The sequence below is a fragment of the Helianthus annuus genome, chromosome 6 (assembly GCF_002127325.2).
Source record: "Helianthus annuus cultivar XRQ/B chromosome 6, HanXRQr2.0-SUNRISE, whole genome shotgun sequence".
In the NCBI taxonomy this organism is placed as follows: Eukaryota; Viridiplantae; Streptophyta; class Magnoliopsida; order Asterales; family Asteraceae; genus Helianthus; species Helianthus annuus.
In genome coordinates this window covers 12,319,262-12,335,768 of record NC_035438.2, presented here as the reverse complement: position 1 = coordinate 12,335,768, position 16,507 = coordinate 12,319,262, and the positions used below count along the sequence as shown (strand labels likewise).

Here is a 16,507-nt window from a genome sequence, read left to right as displayed (position 1 = left end):
TATACCTGATACCCGATGGGTATTTACCCGCTAAAAACCTGACGGGTTTTGGGACGGGTTAGGGACAAGCTTATCTATTCGGGTTTGGGGTTGGGATTACCTAAACCCATCCCAAATCCGACCCATTGCCATCCCTAACTGACCCTTATGCATTCATTATACACTAATATTATTTGTATTGTTAAATATGGATAATATTCAACGGTGTCTTTACAAAACACCTCGACCCCTTTATTGATATGGAAGGAGACATGTTTACTATGGAGTTTTTATTACATGCTTAACACTTCCTGATTTCAAATATTTTTGCACACTTACGAATAAGAAAAAAAAAGTTTATTAATTCTACAAGGTTGCATACATTTTACGCATTTTTCAATAGTAAAAGTTAAAACCAGCAAATGAATGTAAATTTTGAAAGAAAAAGCCAAGAATGTTTACAACGATTTCAAAAAATATACAAAGAAAAGAGATACAAATACAAAGGAACAACTTAAGAGTTACAAATACTACCATTTACGGAACATTGATGCCATGCGACGCTCGATATCTTGTCGTGAAATGAGTAAACAACGCAAGAGAATTGCTAGCGAGTTGCTTCACCTTCAAAATCCTTGCTTGAATCGTCGCCTTCTCACTATCGCTTATCCCATTCCCCAAGCTTCCCTCAACGCACGTGGTGGCATCTGTCAAGGCAGCACTAACCCAAGTTTGCACGTTACTCTCGTGCCACATAAAGTTTTCATCTCCGTCTTTTCCCATTTGTTGCAACTCCTTAAAAGATTGCGTAATTTGTTTCACTCCATCGTTGATCTGTTGAAGACATTCTTCCATCGCTTGATAGTCTCCGGAATTCGATGTTTTGTTCAAGTTCTTTGCCAACATGTTCATATAAGTCTTCATAAACCGCGCTTTTGATAGACATGTTGCTAGTGAAATTTGTGCTTGTAGTTTTGGGCTTGGTAGTCCTCTTTTGCTCACATAGGGTAGAAGAGTTTGAACACATGTATCAGGATATCTTGTTGATTTGCATTGCGAGTCAACATACATTCTTGCACGAGAACGAGACTCGACGACGGTTGAAACTACCAAGATTGTGAACGAAACACATATGAAAGAGAGAAGAGTTTGCGCCATTTTGTGACTATTTTTGTTTGTCTTTGAGATATGAGAAAAATGGAGTGGAGGGGGATTATATAGAGGAGTTGTCTCATGCATATGTTAAAAAAACACGACATTAAGTCAATGCATATTTCTTTGTATACACAACATCACACATGCAAACATGGAACTTCCTTAATAAACATAAATTGCATTAAATTCCCACCGCCCGTTTCTAAATATTTGGGAAAGTATATATTTTTTTTCACAAAATTTACGTATTTCCAATACATTTTTCTTTAGTTATGATGCTTGATGAAACAATGGTTAACCGGGCAGGGTTAACTCACTGGTCTCGTCAAGAAGGGTTAATCCCTTCCTCTCGAGGATCGCTGGCTGGATCACCGGTGGGTTGATCTCATGCACAAGGAAACAAACCGTGACTCGTAACAAGGAGGATGGCGTGGGGGGTGCTCCTTGTTACCACTCTCCGGCGTGAGAATCAGTAATTTGCTTGGGAAGCAAAGTAAGATAGTAGTAGTAGTGAGAGAGTTGTGAAGAGATACCTCAAACCTGGTTTGGGGTTGGCATTTATAGCCGAGGAGTGAAGGAGGAGGTGGATGGATAGACTGACGGCACGCTGCACCTTTGCAGGTGTGTCAGACATGTCGGCCGGGGAGACGACGCCACGTCAGTCTGTCGCTTACGTAGACCTGACAGGTGACTGCCATTGGTTCCACTTGCACTGTGGTGTCAGTCCCACTTGTTTGAGCGTATAGGATGCGGTGCGAGCCGCATCGCTGCCTGCGGTAACATCTGATGTTATCGCGTCTCTTGCTTGTGATCAAGAAATACGCGAGATGCGGTGCTGGCCGCATCGTCGCCTGTGGTGACTGTTGCTGTTATCCAGCTTCCTTGTATTGATAGAAGTGTTCACTGGACGCGGTGCGAGGCCGCATCGCTGTGAATACTTCCGTTTTCATACATCAGATGTGATGCTATGTCGCATCACTCTACCGTTCTCATGTTCCAGGTAAGTCCTCCTTCATCACTAGATAGATTGGATTCAACCCTTGTGTCGACGCGTTCTCGCATGGGCACAAGTAGGTTGTTGGCTGGTGGGGGTTTTGATAAGGGTAATGGTCACTCGCGGTCGATGCTGACGCGAGATCTGGGACCATACCCCTTCAAGTCCCCCCAGTCTAGTGTTGCTGCCACATGCAAGTTGTATGTGGGAGGAGTAGTAGACTATGGTGTTTAGAAGGTAGTTTGGAGTCTGGAGAAGATCCTAGACCATGTGGATGGTCTTCTCTGTTTGTAAATCAAGCTGGAGGTCTGGAAGGGTCTTTCCGGTGAAAATGTTTCGTCTGATGCGAAATTCTCAGCCTTTGGCTGGTTGCCACCTGTTGGTGTGCCGAACCAACTGTGGGAATTAGTTGGAGGAAGTGTACAAACTTCGAACCAATCTCTGAGATGGTGGTTGAAGGTGTGCACAAACTTCGAACCAACCTTTGAAGTGGTGAATGAAGAAGAGAGCATGCTGCTCCCATGATTGGATATCTAATGATGATTCCTTTCGTGGGGTGTTCATGTTCTTCCCATTAGCTCTCAAGTAACCGCACGTCCTTTGCGGTTACCTCGTTGCTTAACATTGTTGACCACGGTTGTGGGAACAACGTTGGGTACTTGCGTCATTGTTGGCCATGTTTGGTCGAACAATGTGATTCTGGATAACGGTCAAATAAACATGATCATAGGCATGGTAATGCCTACCATTGTTTATTCTATCCAACTTACAAGTAGGGTAACAAAGTCATAAGCAGACTTGTTACCGTTTGCTCGATCGCTTGTTGTTCGACAAGGGCTCGTATGATCATTGGGGATCTTGTCCGCATCTCTTCCTTAGGCACCTTCCTTCACGCTCCAATACCGAGGAGTTTTTCCTTGAAGTAGTTTCGTTCCTCGATGTGGAGTTAGTTGTGGCTCTTCCGTAACAACCATTTGCGGAAGCTATGGTTATGTCCGCAGCGACTCATGAGTGTCTGCGGTTTTGCATTCCCATATTCGCTCGAAACGGGTGTGTTGCTCGGATGTGGCGCTTGAAGGTTCAGGAGTCAGGGTTGCTGATGTGCGCACGCGTACATTCCCTTCCTTCTTCTTGTTAAAGAAGGGGTGCATGCACCCTCTGTGGTTGCGAACCGGACAGGAGGGATTTGAAGCTTGAAGAGAATGAAGGCAATGCGGTTTACCTGTTTCTGAGATGCGGTTCAGTCCAAAGAACAACGCTGGTTCTGAGTATCTGACACACCTGAACGGGCTCATGTGTGTCATTTCCGCATATTCCACGTGTGCTCGTGGGTAGTGCGGACAAGTATTATACCCACTTATAGTGTGGAGATATATATTTTTGCCTATGATGAAACAATGGTTAACCGGACAGGGTTTACTCACTGGTCTCGTCAAGAAGGGTTAATCCCTTCCTCTCGAGGATCGCTGGCTGGATCACCGGTGGGTTGATCTCATGCACAAGGAAACAAACCGTGACTCGTAACAAGGAGGATGGGGTGGGGGGAGCTCCTTGTTACCACTCTCCGGCGTGAGAATCAGTAATTTGCTTGGGAAGCAAAGTAAGATAGTAGTAGTGAGAGAGTTGTGAAGAGATACCTGAAACCTGGTTTGGGGTTGGCATTTATAGCCGAGGAGTGAAGGAGGAGGTGGATGGATAGACTGACGGCACGCTGCACCTTTGCAGGTGTGTCAGACATGTCGGCCGGGGAGACGACGCCACGTCAGTCTGTCGCTTACGTAGACCTGACAGGTGACTGCCATTGGTTCCACTTGCACTGTGGTGTCAGTCCCACTTGTTTGAGCGTATAGGATGCGGTGCGAGCCGCATCGCTGCCTGCGGTAACATCTGATGTTATCGCGTCTCTTGCTTGTGATCAAGAAATACGCGAGATGCGGTGCTGGCCACATCGTCGCCTGTGGTGACTGTTGCTGTTATCCAGCTTCCTTGTATTGATAGAAGTGTTCACTGGACGCGGTGCGAGGCCGCAATGCTGTGAATACTTCCGTTTTCATACATCAGATGTGATGCTATGTCGCATCACTCTACCGTTCTCATATTCCAGGTAAGTCCTCCTTCATCACTAGATAGATTGGATTCAACCCTTGTGTCGACGCGTTCTCGCATGGGCACAAGTAGGTTGTTGGCTGGTGGGGGTTTTGATAAGGGTAATGGTCACTCGCGGTCGATGCTGACGCGAGATCTGGGACCATAGCCCTTCAATGCTGGATCATGTACATGACAAAATTTACTTCCTTCCAATACATTTTTCTTAGTTATGATGCTGGATCATGGTACATGACAAAAAATTCATACGAGTTGTACATGACTATGAGATGAGGACAAGTGGCATTGACTTGAAAGTTAATTTAGTCATTTCTCACTTAAAACAACTTCCCCATTGATTTTCAAACGGCTATCACTTTTTTATACGTTAATATTTAATTACCGTATTAACGAAGATTTTATTTTCTTTAATTCGAGCAACATATTGCTATAGTTTGCTTAAAAAAATTAAAGGATTTTGACTACCCATTAGTCCATTACGTGATTACATGATTTTGAATACACAGCACATGACTACGTGATTTTGAATATTCATTACGTGATTACACATTAAACATAAACCATTACGTGAGTACACATTCAATATAAATCCATTACGTGATTATACATTCAATATGATTTGTTATAACTAATGTTATTACAATTATGCTTATTACATGATTACACATTTAATAATAAAAACTTGATTGTTTATGCTTTAATACGTGATTAAATCTCTAATATATGGCGTTATATGGTTATTATAGGTTGATTTGGCTAATGTTTTGTTATATAATTTATCCTTAATACGTGATTAGACCTAAAATATTAGGTATTCCTATGAAATATTATGTATTACATGTTTTTGTTTTTACGTAATTACGTAATCACTCAATGTAGTTTCACATAAAATACTATAATGAAATCACGTAATCTCGAAATGTGTATGCAAAATCATGTAGTCACGTAATAATACATAGTCAACTATTGTTACGTTATCACATAGTAGGGTTTTACATAAAATACTATAATAAAATCACGTAATCACGTAACGAGTATTCATAATCCTATATTCAAAATCACGTAATCACGTAGTCATGTGTTGTATATTCAAAATCACGTAATCACGTAATAGGTATTCAAAATCCTGTAATTTTTTTATAAGAAAACTATATTAATATGTTGCTCGATTTAAAGAGAATGAAATGCTCGTTAATATGGTGTAATTTAAAAAAAATATGAACGTATGAAAAAGTTATTGCTGTTTGAAAATCAAGACGGAAACTAGTTAAATAGGAAAAGACTACCTTACCCTTTCTCTATTGTAATTTCAATTGTTTGAAACTGAAATTCATATTATTCTCACGCACTTATGTAGTCCGTAGATCTTCCAATTTGATGGCTGTCATTGTCGCGTAGACTTCATACAAAGATACCGTCTTATATCGTATCTGGACTCTTTTAGTTATTAACTTTTTTTTTCAAAAATAAAAAAATAAGAGTACCATTTATAAGTGACTAGTTATATTGTTCTAAGTGTAATTAGAAGTAAACATGGTGTTCAAGATCAGATATCTTTCGATTATCCGAATCGGATATAGTCATATGAATACGGGTCAGATACTAAAGATTATCTGAAAGAAAATATTTGTTTTTTTTAATTTTGTAAAAAATACCTAATAAATTAAAAAATATATTTTAAATATCTGAATTATCCAAAATATCCGAAGCTTTCTAAAAAATTCATTCAAAATATAAATAGTATCCGAAAATTCTAACAATATTTATTATTTAAAAACTTTTTTAAAATTATTTTTAGATATCTGAAATAGCAAAAACTTTGTAAAAATACTATCCAAATCCAAAAAAATCGGACATTTGAAATTCGGAATCTCGAATAATTCGGGTTTACTTTTGGATTCCGATTCTTTTCCACACCCCTAGAAATAATTAATCTTTCTTCCAATAAGTGTGGTTTTCTTTAACATCTACCAAAACAACATTGCTAGTTTTTACCTAGAAATAATTGATACCCCCCCCCCTCCGGCGATCTATTTCCGGTCTGGTATAACTTCCTGTAATTGCTTGGCTGGATATCCTTTCGAGCATAATGAGTTTGTTAGCCGGATCAGAGTGTTTTGCCGTGAGCTCTCTTCTCCTTGCTATAACGATCTCCTTCTGGTCTGGTATAACTCCCTGTGATTGCCGGTTAGAGTTGTCTTCCATCGTGCATAACGAGATTGTTAGCCGGACTGGTTTGAGGTTATTCTGGTTTTTCTTATTCATTCTCTTTGCGGGTGGCGTGTATTGATGGCCGGGAGTAGTGGTGGTCATCCGGTGGTCAGGAAATTCTTTGTGTCCAATATCCCGCAGGGGTGCAGACCATGGGATTTAGCAGATGCTTTCAGAAGGTTTGGAGAGGTCTCGGGGGCGTTCATTGCCAAAAAGAAAGATAAAGAAGGTAGGACTTTTGGCTTTGTAAGTTTCAAGGGCGTTAGGAATGTTGAAGATCTTGGAAGGGAGTTGAAGAAGATGAACCTCGGTGGTAACAAGCTCATTGTGAATCTGGCTAGGTATGCAAATGAAAACGCTGATGCTTTTCCGACCAGGGAGAAATTTCGGCAGAGGGGGTGGTGGTAGGCCTGTGGGGGGTTTTTTGAATAGTCATATCGCGCCGGAGAAAGCAGGAGAGGTCAAGAAGGGTTTTTCTTTTGCGGATATTCTTTTGAATAGATCCCGTCCTTTTCTGGACGAAGAATCGATAGAGATTGATCCTTCGATAAATACCCTGTCGGAGGTGGTGGGTAAGGCGGTTGTTGTTAGGGTTATGGAATTCCAAGTATTGAGGAAGTTGAACATTATCCTGTGGGAAGCTGGATTCCAAGGGGTGGGTATTCAATATATCGGTGGATTTTCAGTGTTGTTAACCTTCTCAGACGTTGTGGAAGCCAGTGGTTTTCTGGATAACTCTGATGTGTAGAAGGCATGGTTTTCTAAGGTGGAGGTTTGGAAGGGTCAATCTATGTTGTTCGAATGCTTGGCTTGGATTAACATATTCGACGTCCCTCCTCACTTGCTGTCTTCGACAGTGTTTGACGTTATTGGTCAGAAGTATGGAAGAATTGCCCAAGGCTCTCAATTGTCAGAAAGTGATGATGACTTAACATATGACCGGATTGGGATCTTGACGGACTCTGGGAACAAGATATCAGGGATTGTTAATCTCAGGAGGCAAGACAAAGTTTACAGGGTGTGGGTGGTGGAAGAGTCGGACCCTTGGATACCGGATTTTCTCAACAAGGATGGTTCTGTAGGCGAAGACGTGTCTCTGTCATCGGAATTTTCCATTCCGGCACATCTCTCGCCGGTGATTGGAGAGAAGTTGAATGGAGTAGTGGAAGTGATGGCCTCGGGAAACAAAGAGTCGAATTTGGCAGGTGGGGCCGCTCAACAGTCGGTTGATGTTAACGAGGAGACAATCCCTAGGGAACAGGAGAATGTTGGGTGTCAGGAGAATTATGGGTGTTTTAATTTTGCGGCGCATTCGGCTGGTGGGCTGGATGTGAATAATGGGAGGCCTACCTTGGTGGACCATTGGGCTAATCTGGTGGGCCAAACATCCCCCAGACCTAGAAAGAGACCAAGAAACAATGATTCAGGCCTTATAGATGAATTGTTGAATAAGGAAGGTGGGCCTGGGGCTGTGATTAATAACGGTAATAGGGATTTTAATCTTAACAATTCCCCCAGGGGTAATGGGCTAGAACCGGTAACTTCTTCTGTTGCCCCAGAAGATGGTGAGATTGGATAGGGGATTAACGAGGCTGTGGAGGAATCGCCCACCCGGAATATGGAGGAGGAAGTTGAAGACACTCTTGAATTCGGTAAGATTGTGGGGGCAGATCTTTCTGAGGTCAGACATATGGTTGAACAATCAATTATGAAGGAAGGTATTAATGTGGTTTCCAGATGAATACTTTGTCTATCAATATCAGGGGGTTAATGCCGAGAAGAATGCGAAATGGATTAGGGATTTGAGGTTGGCCAATAAAGTTTCCTTTGTGGCTTTTCAGGAGACAAATAGGGCCGATATTTCCGATTATGAGATAGATAAATTCTAGGGCCGCTCGGAATGGAAGATGGAATATGTCAATCCCTCGGGAAGATCGGGGGGTTTACTTTCGGTTTGGGACCCTGGTATGTTTTCATTATCCTCTGTTATCAAAGATTCCAATTTTCTCATTACCTCTGGGTTTATTAAGGGGGTGCCGGAGATGGTTAATGTCGTTAATATTTATGCCCCGCAAAAGCCGGCTGAAAAAAAGGCGTTATGGGCTAGATTATTGTCGTCGCTTTCGGCTGGTACGGGAATGTGGTTGTTGGCCGGAGATTTCAATGTGGTGAGAAGGGCTGATGAGCGTAAGAATTCTAGATTCAAGCCCCAGTGTGCGAGTGACTTTAACGGTTTCGTGGCGGATGCCTTCCTTTTCGAATATGATTTAAAAGGAAGTAAATTCACATATATGGTGGAGGGGGACGGGGTCAAGAAGCTCAGCAAGATAGACAGAATTTTGGTGTGTAAGAACTTTCAGAATCGTTGGCCTGAGGCGTGTTTGAGAACCTTCCCTCGGGTTCATTCGGATCATAATCCTCTGTTATTGGTTATTTGTGATTTGAACTTTGGCGCTAAGCCGTTCCGTTTTTTCAGCTCTTGGTTGGATAGGCCTGATTTTGAGAAAGTGGTGGAGACGGCCATTGGGAATTTATTCCTAGTGGTCCGCCGGATCTCAGATTAATTAAGAAATTCAGGTTTTTAAGACAAAAAATAAAAGCCTGGCATGATGAGATTCGTTCTAAAGAAGGAGAGTTAGAAGAAGATGCGAGGGCGAAGTTGGAGGAATTAGATTTGGTGTTGGAAAATAGGGATTTGTCGGAGGAGGAGGATTGGGTCCGGTTAGAGTGCAAGCAAACTATTCTGGAACCGGAAGAATTTAAATTGAAAGATTTTAAGTAGAGGGCTCGAACGAAATGGGCTATGTAAGGCGATGATAACACGGCTTATTTCCACGGTGTTGTAAATGGTAGGAAATCTTCTAATGCAATTCATGGTTTTAATATTAATAATCGGTGGATTTCTAAACCGAAGAAAATCAAAAAGTTGGTGTTTGGGTTTTTTCGTGAGAAGTTCAAGGAGGATGCTCCAAATCGGCCTTTTTTAGAGTATGACAATGCTAATAGGATCTCAGAGGCGGAGGCGGCTGCCTTAATAGAGCGTTTTTCTGAGGAAATAAAGCAAGCGGCTTTTGATTGTGGTAGTGACCAAGCGCCGGGCCCGGATAGGTTTAATATGAAATTTATCAAGAGATTTTGGAGATTTTTTGAAGACGATTTCATAGATATTTTTGATAAGCTCTATGAAACTGGTACTTTCTCGAGAGGTACTACTTTATCTTTCATAGCTCTGATTCCTAAAGAGAAGGATCCGATCGGATTGGGTAATTATCGTCCTATAAATCTTATCGATATTCTTAATAAGGTGGTGTCTAAAGCTCTCGCTAATCGTCTGAAATTAGTGATCGGTGGAGTGATCTCGGTCAATCAAACTGCGTTTCTGAAAGATAGATTGATTATGGATGGGCCTTTAATTCTTAATGAAGTCATTGGGTGGTTAAAAAAATGAAAAATCAGGCGTGTCTATTTAAAATTGATTTTGCGAAAGCCTACGACAATGTTAATTGGAAATTTGTTATGCTGATGATGGATCAAATGGGCTTTCCTAATAAATGGTGTGAGTGGGTTTTCGGCATCTTATCTTCGGCTAGGTCTTCCGTTCTTGTCAATGGCTCACATACGTTCGAGTTCCCTTGTTTCAAAGGTATTCGTCAAGGAGATCCAATCTCTCCTTTTTTGTTCCTCATTGTTATGGAAGGCTTTTCTAGTATGGTGAGAAGAGCGAGTAGTGTGGGTACCTTTAGAGGTATTATGCTCCCGAACAATGGTCCCACCCTTACGAATCTTTTATACGCCGATGATTCTGTGCTTATAGGGGAATGGTCGGGATCTAACATTAAACATATGGCGCTTTTGCTGCGTTGTTTTAACATTGTTTCGGGTCTTCAAATTAATATGGGTAAGTCAAGTCTTATGGGGATTGGAGTTAGCTCTAGTCAAGTGGAAATTATGGCAAAAGTTCTAAATTGCAAAAAAGGTTCGACCCCCTTCATTCATCTCGGGGTCATGGTGGGAGCTAGGATGACAAGAGTGGCAAACTGGAAGTCGGTTATGGAGGTGGTTGAATCTCGTCTTTCGTTATGGAAAGCTGCTACGTTATCTATTAGTGGTCTTGTTACTCTCATAAAATCCGTGCTCGAAAGTATTCCCAACTATCACCTCTCTCTCTTCAAGGCTCCGGCTGCGGTTTTGCATGGAATCGAAGGCATCATTAGACGTTCTTTTTGGGGAGGTAATAAGACTCTTAAAAATTTGCATTAGGTCGCATGGGAAAGGGTCACGGCCCCGATTAATATGGGCGGCATCGAGTTATCGACTTTAAAAGAGGTGAACATTTCTCTATTGTGTAAATGGCTGTGGCGGTACAAATCGGAGGAATCAAATCTGTGGAAAAAAGTTATTAATTCTATTCATGGCTCTAATAGGAGTTGGAACTTTATTCCCGTGAACAGGGTGTGGAAAAGTATTGTTAAGTTGGGTGGTTCAATCAGGGTGGGAAATGTTTCCTTTTTTCAAAACTTCAAGGGTGTCGTCGGGAATGGCCGTGGGATACAATTTTGGATAGACCCATGGGTGTGTAACCGGCCCCTGATGGAGGTGTTCCCAATCTTATTCAGGCTCGAGAAAAACAAGAGATGCTTGGTCCAGGATAGATTCGATAGTCTATCACGTTCTTTTGCTAATAGTTGGGAGTGGCGGAGATGGCCGAGCTCGATGGAGGAGTCAGCGGAGTTTGAAGCTTTAATGGCGTTGATTCAATCTTTTTGTCTCTCGGATGCTTCGGATCGTTGGGAGCGGGTCGGGGGTGATAAGGTTGATTTTTCGGTGAAAGCGGTTAAAAATTTCCTTCGAAGCGGAGTCGATTACAGCAATAACTTCGTTTTTCAAGTGGTCAAAGTGGGTCCCCAAGAAGTGTAATATTTTTATCTGGATAGCGGAGATGGGGCGCATTGCTACGGTGGATGCTTTGAGTCAAAGGAATTGTTTTAGTGGGGATAGCATGTGTGTCTTATGCGAGGATTTCGATGAATCGGCTGATCATCTGCTTTGTGGTTGCTGTGTGGCGAGCAATGTTTGGAGTATGGTGTCTCGTTGGTGCCGGGTCAGTCCGATCTTTGTGTTTTCGGTTAGAGACTTCCTTGGCCTTAGTGATTTTTCGGGCCTAGGGGAGTTGGCTAAAGAGGCGTTTCATGAGATTCTCATAGTTGGGGCGTGGTGTATCTGGAGGGCCCGGAATAATAAAAGATTTAACAATTCTCTTAAGACGGCTCACGACATTTTTTTAGATATTAGAAGTCTCGGATTCCATTTATATAGAAATAGATCAAGGAATAAAGCCATTAGTTGGGCTAATTGGTGTTCTTTCAGTTTGATGTAATTGTTTGGTTTCTTTTGGGCCCGCTCCATTTATTCGTGGGTGTGGTGTGAATAATATTTACCTTTAAAAAAAACCTAGAAATAATTAATCTTGCTGAGTTGCTGATGTTTTGTGATAATATATCTGGTTTGCCATTCAAAAAAAAAAAAACTAGAAATATTTAATCTTTCATTGGAATTAATAATTCCATTAAATTGCAATTCTTTCTTAAGCAATTGGGTGTACTCTAACATCTACAGTGTTAACAATGACATATGTTAACTAGATTGCAAACCACTCTCTCCTTGTGTTAAAGGGCATTAAATGGTTATATGTTAACATGTTAACCCAATATTAAGAGATTGAATTAATTGTTATTTTCTTTTTTAAACCACTAAAAGATAAGGTTAGATGAAGTTAATGGGATTAAACCATTTTCTTGGAGTGAGACAAAGTGAAATTAGAAAAAAAAGTTGACGTGTCATTTAAGTGGAGTTAAAATAGGTTAAAGTATACCCAAAAGCCTTAGATTTCAGTTACTTTCTATTTTTTTTTTCAAACCAAACGGCCCTAGATGTCAAGGCTCATGGGTTGTTTTCTGGTCATAAATATACACCGTTATTTTTAATTTTTTTTATAATTGGTAGTTTATTTTTTAAATTTTTAATCCATTCGAACCGTGATGGTCGAACCCATCATGGCCAGAACTCATCATAACCCTTTTTTAAATCTGTCTTTTCTAATCCAAATCCATTCTAACTTGATAGGCAACCAATCTAACCCACTCATTTTGTAACCTCTGATTACAACCACATAGATGAGGAAAATGTGAGCAGAGTTCATCGATCGTGTGGACTCAACTCAAATATAGAGGAAATCATTTATACCAACTCACATCTTAACATGTTCATTTGGATTATATATATTACCAACCAGTTAAATAAGTAAAACATATTTTTTTTTTCTAAAAAACAAGTCAAACTATTTTATAACTTGGCCAAACACACCCCTTTGTTCTGAAAGAAACTATAACTGATGAACATACTTAGGGGAGGCGGGGTGGGAAACAAAAGTTTCCGTACTTTCTTCCACGCGTGGAAAACAAACAAATTCCTACCGCCACCTAAAAGTTTAATGAGTGATAAAATGTGTAAATGATAAACTTCACGCGTTATGGCACATTCCGTGATAAATGGATATGAGGGGATGTGAGGGTTTATTATTGGATGTTGTGAGTGATGACCATTGCCACTAAAAAAGGTTGTGAGTGATGGAAAAATGGTTGATGACATGGCGGAACTTGATTGAGTGTTGTAAGTGATGAGTGAGTGATGAGTGATGATCACCCCACCCCCCTTAGGGAGGAGGGGGCGTCCTTACAGGTATGGCATGCGAGTATGAACCTGACTTGGGTACACCACTGCCACCCCCTCGTGTATGGGCAACGAGTTCGAATCATGAGTAGAGGGATCCGAAAATTTTGAGTGTTTGGGAGGTGGTTTCAACGGTCATTTAACCGCAATTTTTTTTTTCATAACATCACCATTTCACCGGCTATATTTAAATCATTTCACCTCACCATTTATATTATCTACATTTTTCGATCAATTTCACTACATTTGATTTTCATGGGGGTGGTTATCCGATTGAACCTGCGGGACCTTCGTATCGTCGACGATATCTCGTCGCCGTGCAAACCCTCCACTTTCAAAACTTCAGTGACCATCTCGTCCCCGTGCAAACCCTTAACCTTCCAACCCTCCAGCTTATGAAGTCTACCATCTTTGGTATCCTAACGATTCGACTGCGGAAGAGTTGAACTGGTTATATGATTATACTTTAAGTCAACTACAATTAGTTGGAATAAGAATTCGGGAGGGGCACCAAATTCTAGTGGCAAACACTCCTACATTGACAAACTCTATTCCGGCACAAGAAGTCCTAATTTGGGCCGGAGGGATGAACCCAAGGTTGGAGAACTCGCTAGCGGGTCGGTGAGGTAGGGACTAGCGACTACTCGGGATTAATCGGATCGGACTTTTTATGTATAATTTTAAGTTTTTATACATATATACATATATTTTTATATGTAATTTTTTTAAGTGGACAAGTTTTGACCGGAATCTGGGAGGTTTTGGCCGGAATATGTGTTTTTTCCGATTTTTTCTGATTTTTTCCGATTTTTTTCCCGATTTTTTCTGATTTTTCCCGACCAACTAGTCTCGATTAGGGCCGACTAGGGCCGATTAGGGCCGATTAGGGCTGACTAGGCCGACTAGCGATTTTTTTACTGATTAGCTGAAAATTACTCAGTTGATGGGCGACTAGCGACTAGTCGGCGATTAATCGCCGGCTAGTCGCGATTTTTGCAACCATGGATGAACCTAATGTCGGGGAGGAATATGTACCAAGGTCGGATGGAAATATGGTTTATCCATCATCCGAAAGCTCCTATCGATACGATAGGTTGAATATGCGTGATAGTGATCGTGACTGCTCGTCGTCTGGTTCCCTCTTTGGTTATTAATTTATGTAGTTGTGTGTTTAAATGTTTAAATTATTATATATGTAATTGTGTTTTTAAACGTTTAATTATTTACGTATTAATTTTTTTTGGGCATGCATTAATTTAATTGTGTATTTAAACGTAATAATTTATTATTTATGTATTAGTTTTAGTTTTAGGCTTAGTTATGTGTTTTTTTTCCTATATATTTTGACGTTTTTTAATTTGAATTATGTTTTTTTTTTTTTTGGTTTAAATCAAGGTTTCTTTTGTGTTTAATTTATTTTTTATTAAAAAACAGAAAACGAGTGTTGGGCTGTGATTTTGTGGTATTATGATAGTTGAGAGTAGCAATGAAGTAACATTGTTGGATTGATGTGTTCTAGAGAAAAAAAAATTGCCCCCTCCACACTTTTGAAATGTCATTTAATATATTAACTTTGAATGAGACAAAAAACCAAATGGATGTCCGTTGATTTATCAACTCGACCTATAATTTTAACCGACCCAAAAGTTTAACTGTTTCTGACTTGTTACTCGACCTGATTAGTTGACTCATTGTAGTTTTAATTATGGGGCGTGATAATTAACTTTCTTGCCGAGTCCAGATCTGAAATTCAAAATTCATATCATCAAAAAAACACAAAGTGTCAACAAGAAAAAACATCAACCGATAATAAACATTACAAGACTTCAAACTACAAGAGTTCATGGAGTCTTGACCCTACGAGATCCACGGTGTCTTGATGCAAACCTATTAAACAACGCAAGTGCGTTGCTCGCAAGGTGTTTAACATTCAATACGCGCGCCTTAATTCTCCCCTTCTCCTTGCCCCCTATGGCCTTATCCGATATCCTATCAAGGCACGTTGTCACATCCGTTAACGCGGTGCTAACCCATGTTTGCACATTACTTTGGTGCCACGAAAAATACTTCTCCGCATCATGCGCCATTCTTTTTTGCTCCTTAAGGGATTGAGTTATTTGGTTTACCCCATCATTTATTTGAGATAAGCAATCTGTCACGGCTTCATAGTATCGCGCATTCTTTGTTTTATTGAATTCTTGCGCGACTGTATTCACATACGCCTTTGTGAGTCGAGCTTTGATTAGGCATGTGGTTAGCGAAATCCTGGTTAGTTGTTCGGGGTCTGGTGCATTTGATTTGCTAACAAAGGGTAGAAGGGTTCGTATGCATAGGTTAGTGTATAGCGTTGGACGACATTGCTGCTCGACATATGCCCGAACTCGAGAAGCACACTTGACCGTCGGGTTTAAGGTGAATGTAGTCAGAAGGAGCACAAGTAGAGAGAGGAATGTATGTGCCATTTTGTTTGAACAGATGTTATTGAGATGTAGATATTGAAGTGGTTAATGTGGTGTTATATATATATATATATATATATAGGGAGTGTTGTCACATTCGTTGCAAGTGGAGTGTAATAATTTAACCATTTTTTTTAAATTTATAACGTTCTACACGTAATATAATAGTCGTGTTTGATTCAATTATTTAAATAATTATCTTGATTTTAACCAATATTTTACGGATCAATATTTTTTACAGCTTGTAATGTTGCTTAAAACACTTTGATCCATATATATAACTAGGTTATGGCCCCGTGTGTTACACGGGCTGATTAGTGAAAATGATATAATTTATTATTTATAAATACTTATTATTTTTAATCTACTCTTGATAGTTTTGATTGAACATACATGATAAATTCATAGGTTGTCATTAATAACATTGAATTTCGAGACAAACCTCTAATAATAATGAATTTCATGGGATAAACATCCTAAAATTATAAAATAAAAAAATAAAGTCATTAAAATTCACACCAACAAAACTTAGGAAAAGTAAAGAAAGGAATATTGGATTTTAATAATCCCAACTATTCGCCGTTGGCCGCTAATAGTTCCAATTTCAAAAATGACCACTGGCCGTCCCAACTATTAACATATTGGCTTCCAATAGAGAACCTGACTTACAGAACCGTAACGTTGTTAGTCTTCGATCGCCGGAAAAACGTTTTTAGCCAGAAAAAGGTTCTGAAAGGTCCGATATAAGGTTATAAAAGGGTTTGGGACGAAAATGTTGAGTTTTCCGGCCAAAAACTTGAGTTTTTCGGACAAAAAGCAGTTTTCTAGCGATGAAAGAATTTACGACGACCTTAATAATTGGGCCTTTTAGTAG

The 16,507-nt window shown here is 40.2% G+C and overlaps 4 protein-coding genes across 4 annotated transcripts; 2 read left to right on the top strand and 2 right to left on the bottom strand.

Moving 5' to 3' along the window:
• Nucleotides 1-516: 516 nt before the first annotated feature.
• On the bottom strand, nucleotides 517-1,137 carry LOC110944401 (pectinesterase inhibitor 9). Its single transcript, XM_022186065.1, has one exon. It carries the CDS (start codon nucleotides 1,135-1,137, stop codon nucleotides 517-519), a length of 621 nt encoding a protein of 206 aa, XP_022041757.1.
• An 8,833-nt stretch (nucleotides 1,138-9,970) lies between these two features.
• LOC110944402 lies at nucleotides 9,971-10,705 on the top strand. Its single transcript, XM_022186066.1, has one exon. It carries the CDS (start codon nucleotides 9,971-9,973, stop codon nucleotides 10,703-10,705), a length of 735 nt encoding a protein of 244 aa, XP_022041758.1.
• Nucleotides 10,706-11,384: 679 nt separating this feature from the next.
• LOC110944403 lies at nucleotides 11,385-11,822 on the top strand. Its single transcript, XM_022186067.1, has one exon. It carries the CDS (start codon nucleotides 11,385-11,387, stop codon nucleotides 11,820-11,822), a length of 438 nt encoding a protein of 145 aa, XP_022041759.1.
• A 3,092-nt stretch (nucleotides 11,823-14,914) lies between these two features.
• LOC110864743 (pectinesterase inhibitor 9) lies at nucleotides 14,915-15,649 on the bottom strand. Its single transcript, XM_022113870.2, has one exon. The coding sequence runs from the start codon at nucleotides 15,634-15,636 to the stop codon at nucleotides 15,016-15,018; it is 621 nt and encodes a 206-aa protein (XP_021969562.1). The 5' UTR covers nucleotides 15,637-15,649; the 3' UTR covers nucleotides 14,915-15,015.
• Between the last annotated feature and the right edge of the window lie 858 nt (nucleotides 15,650-16,507).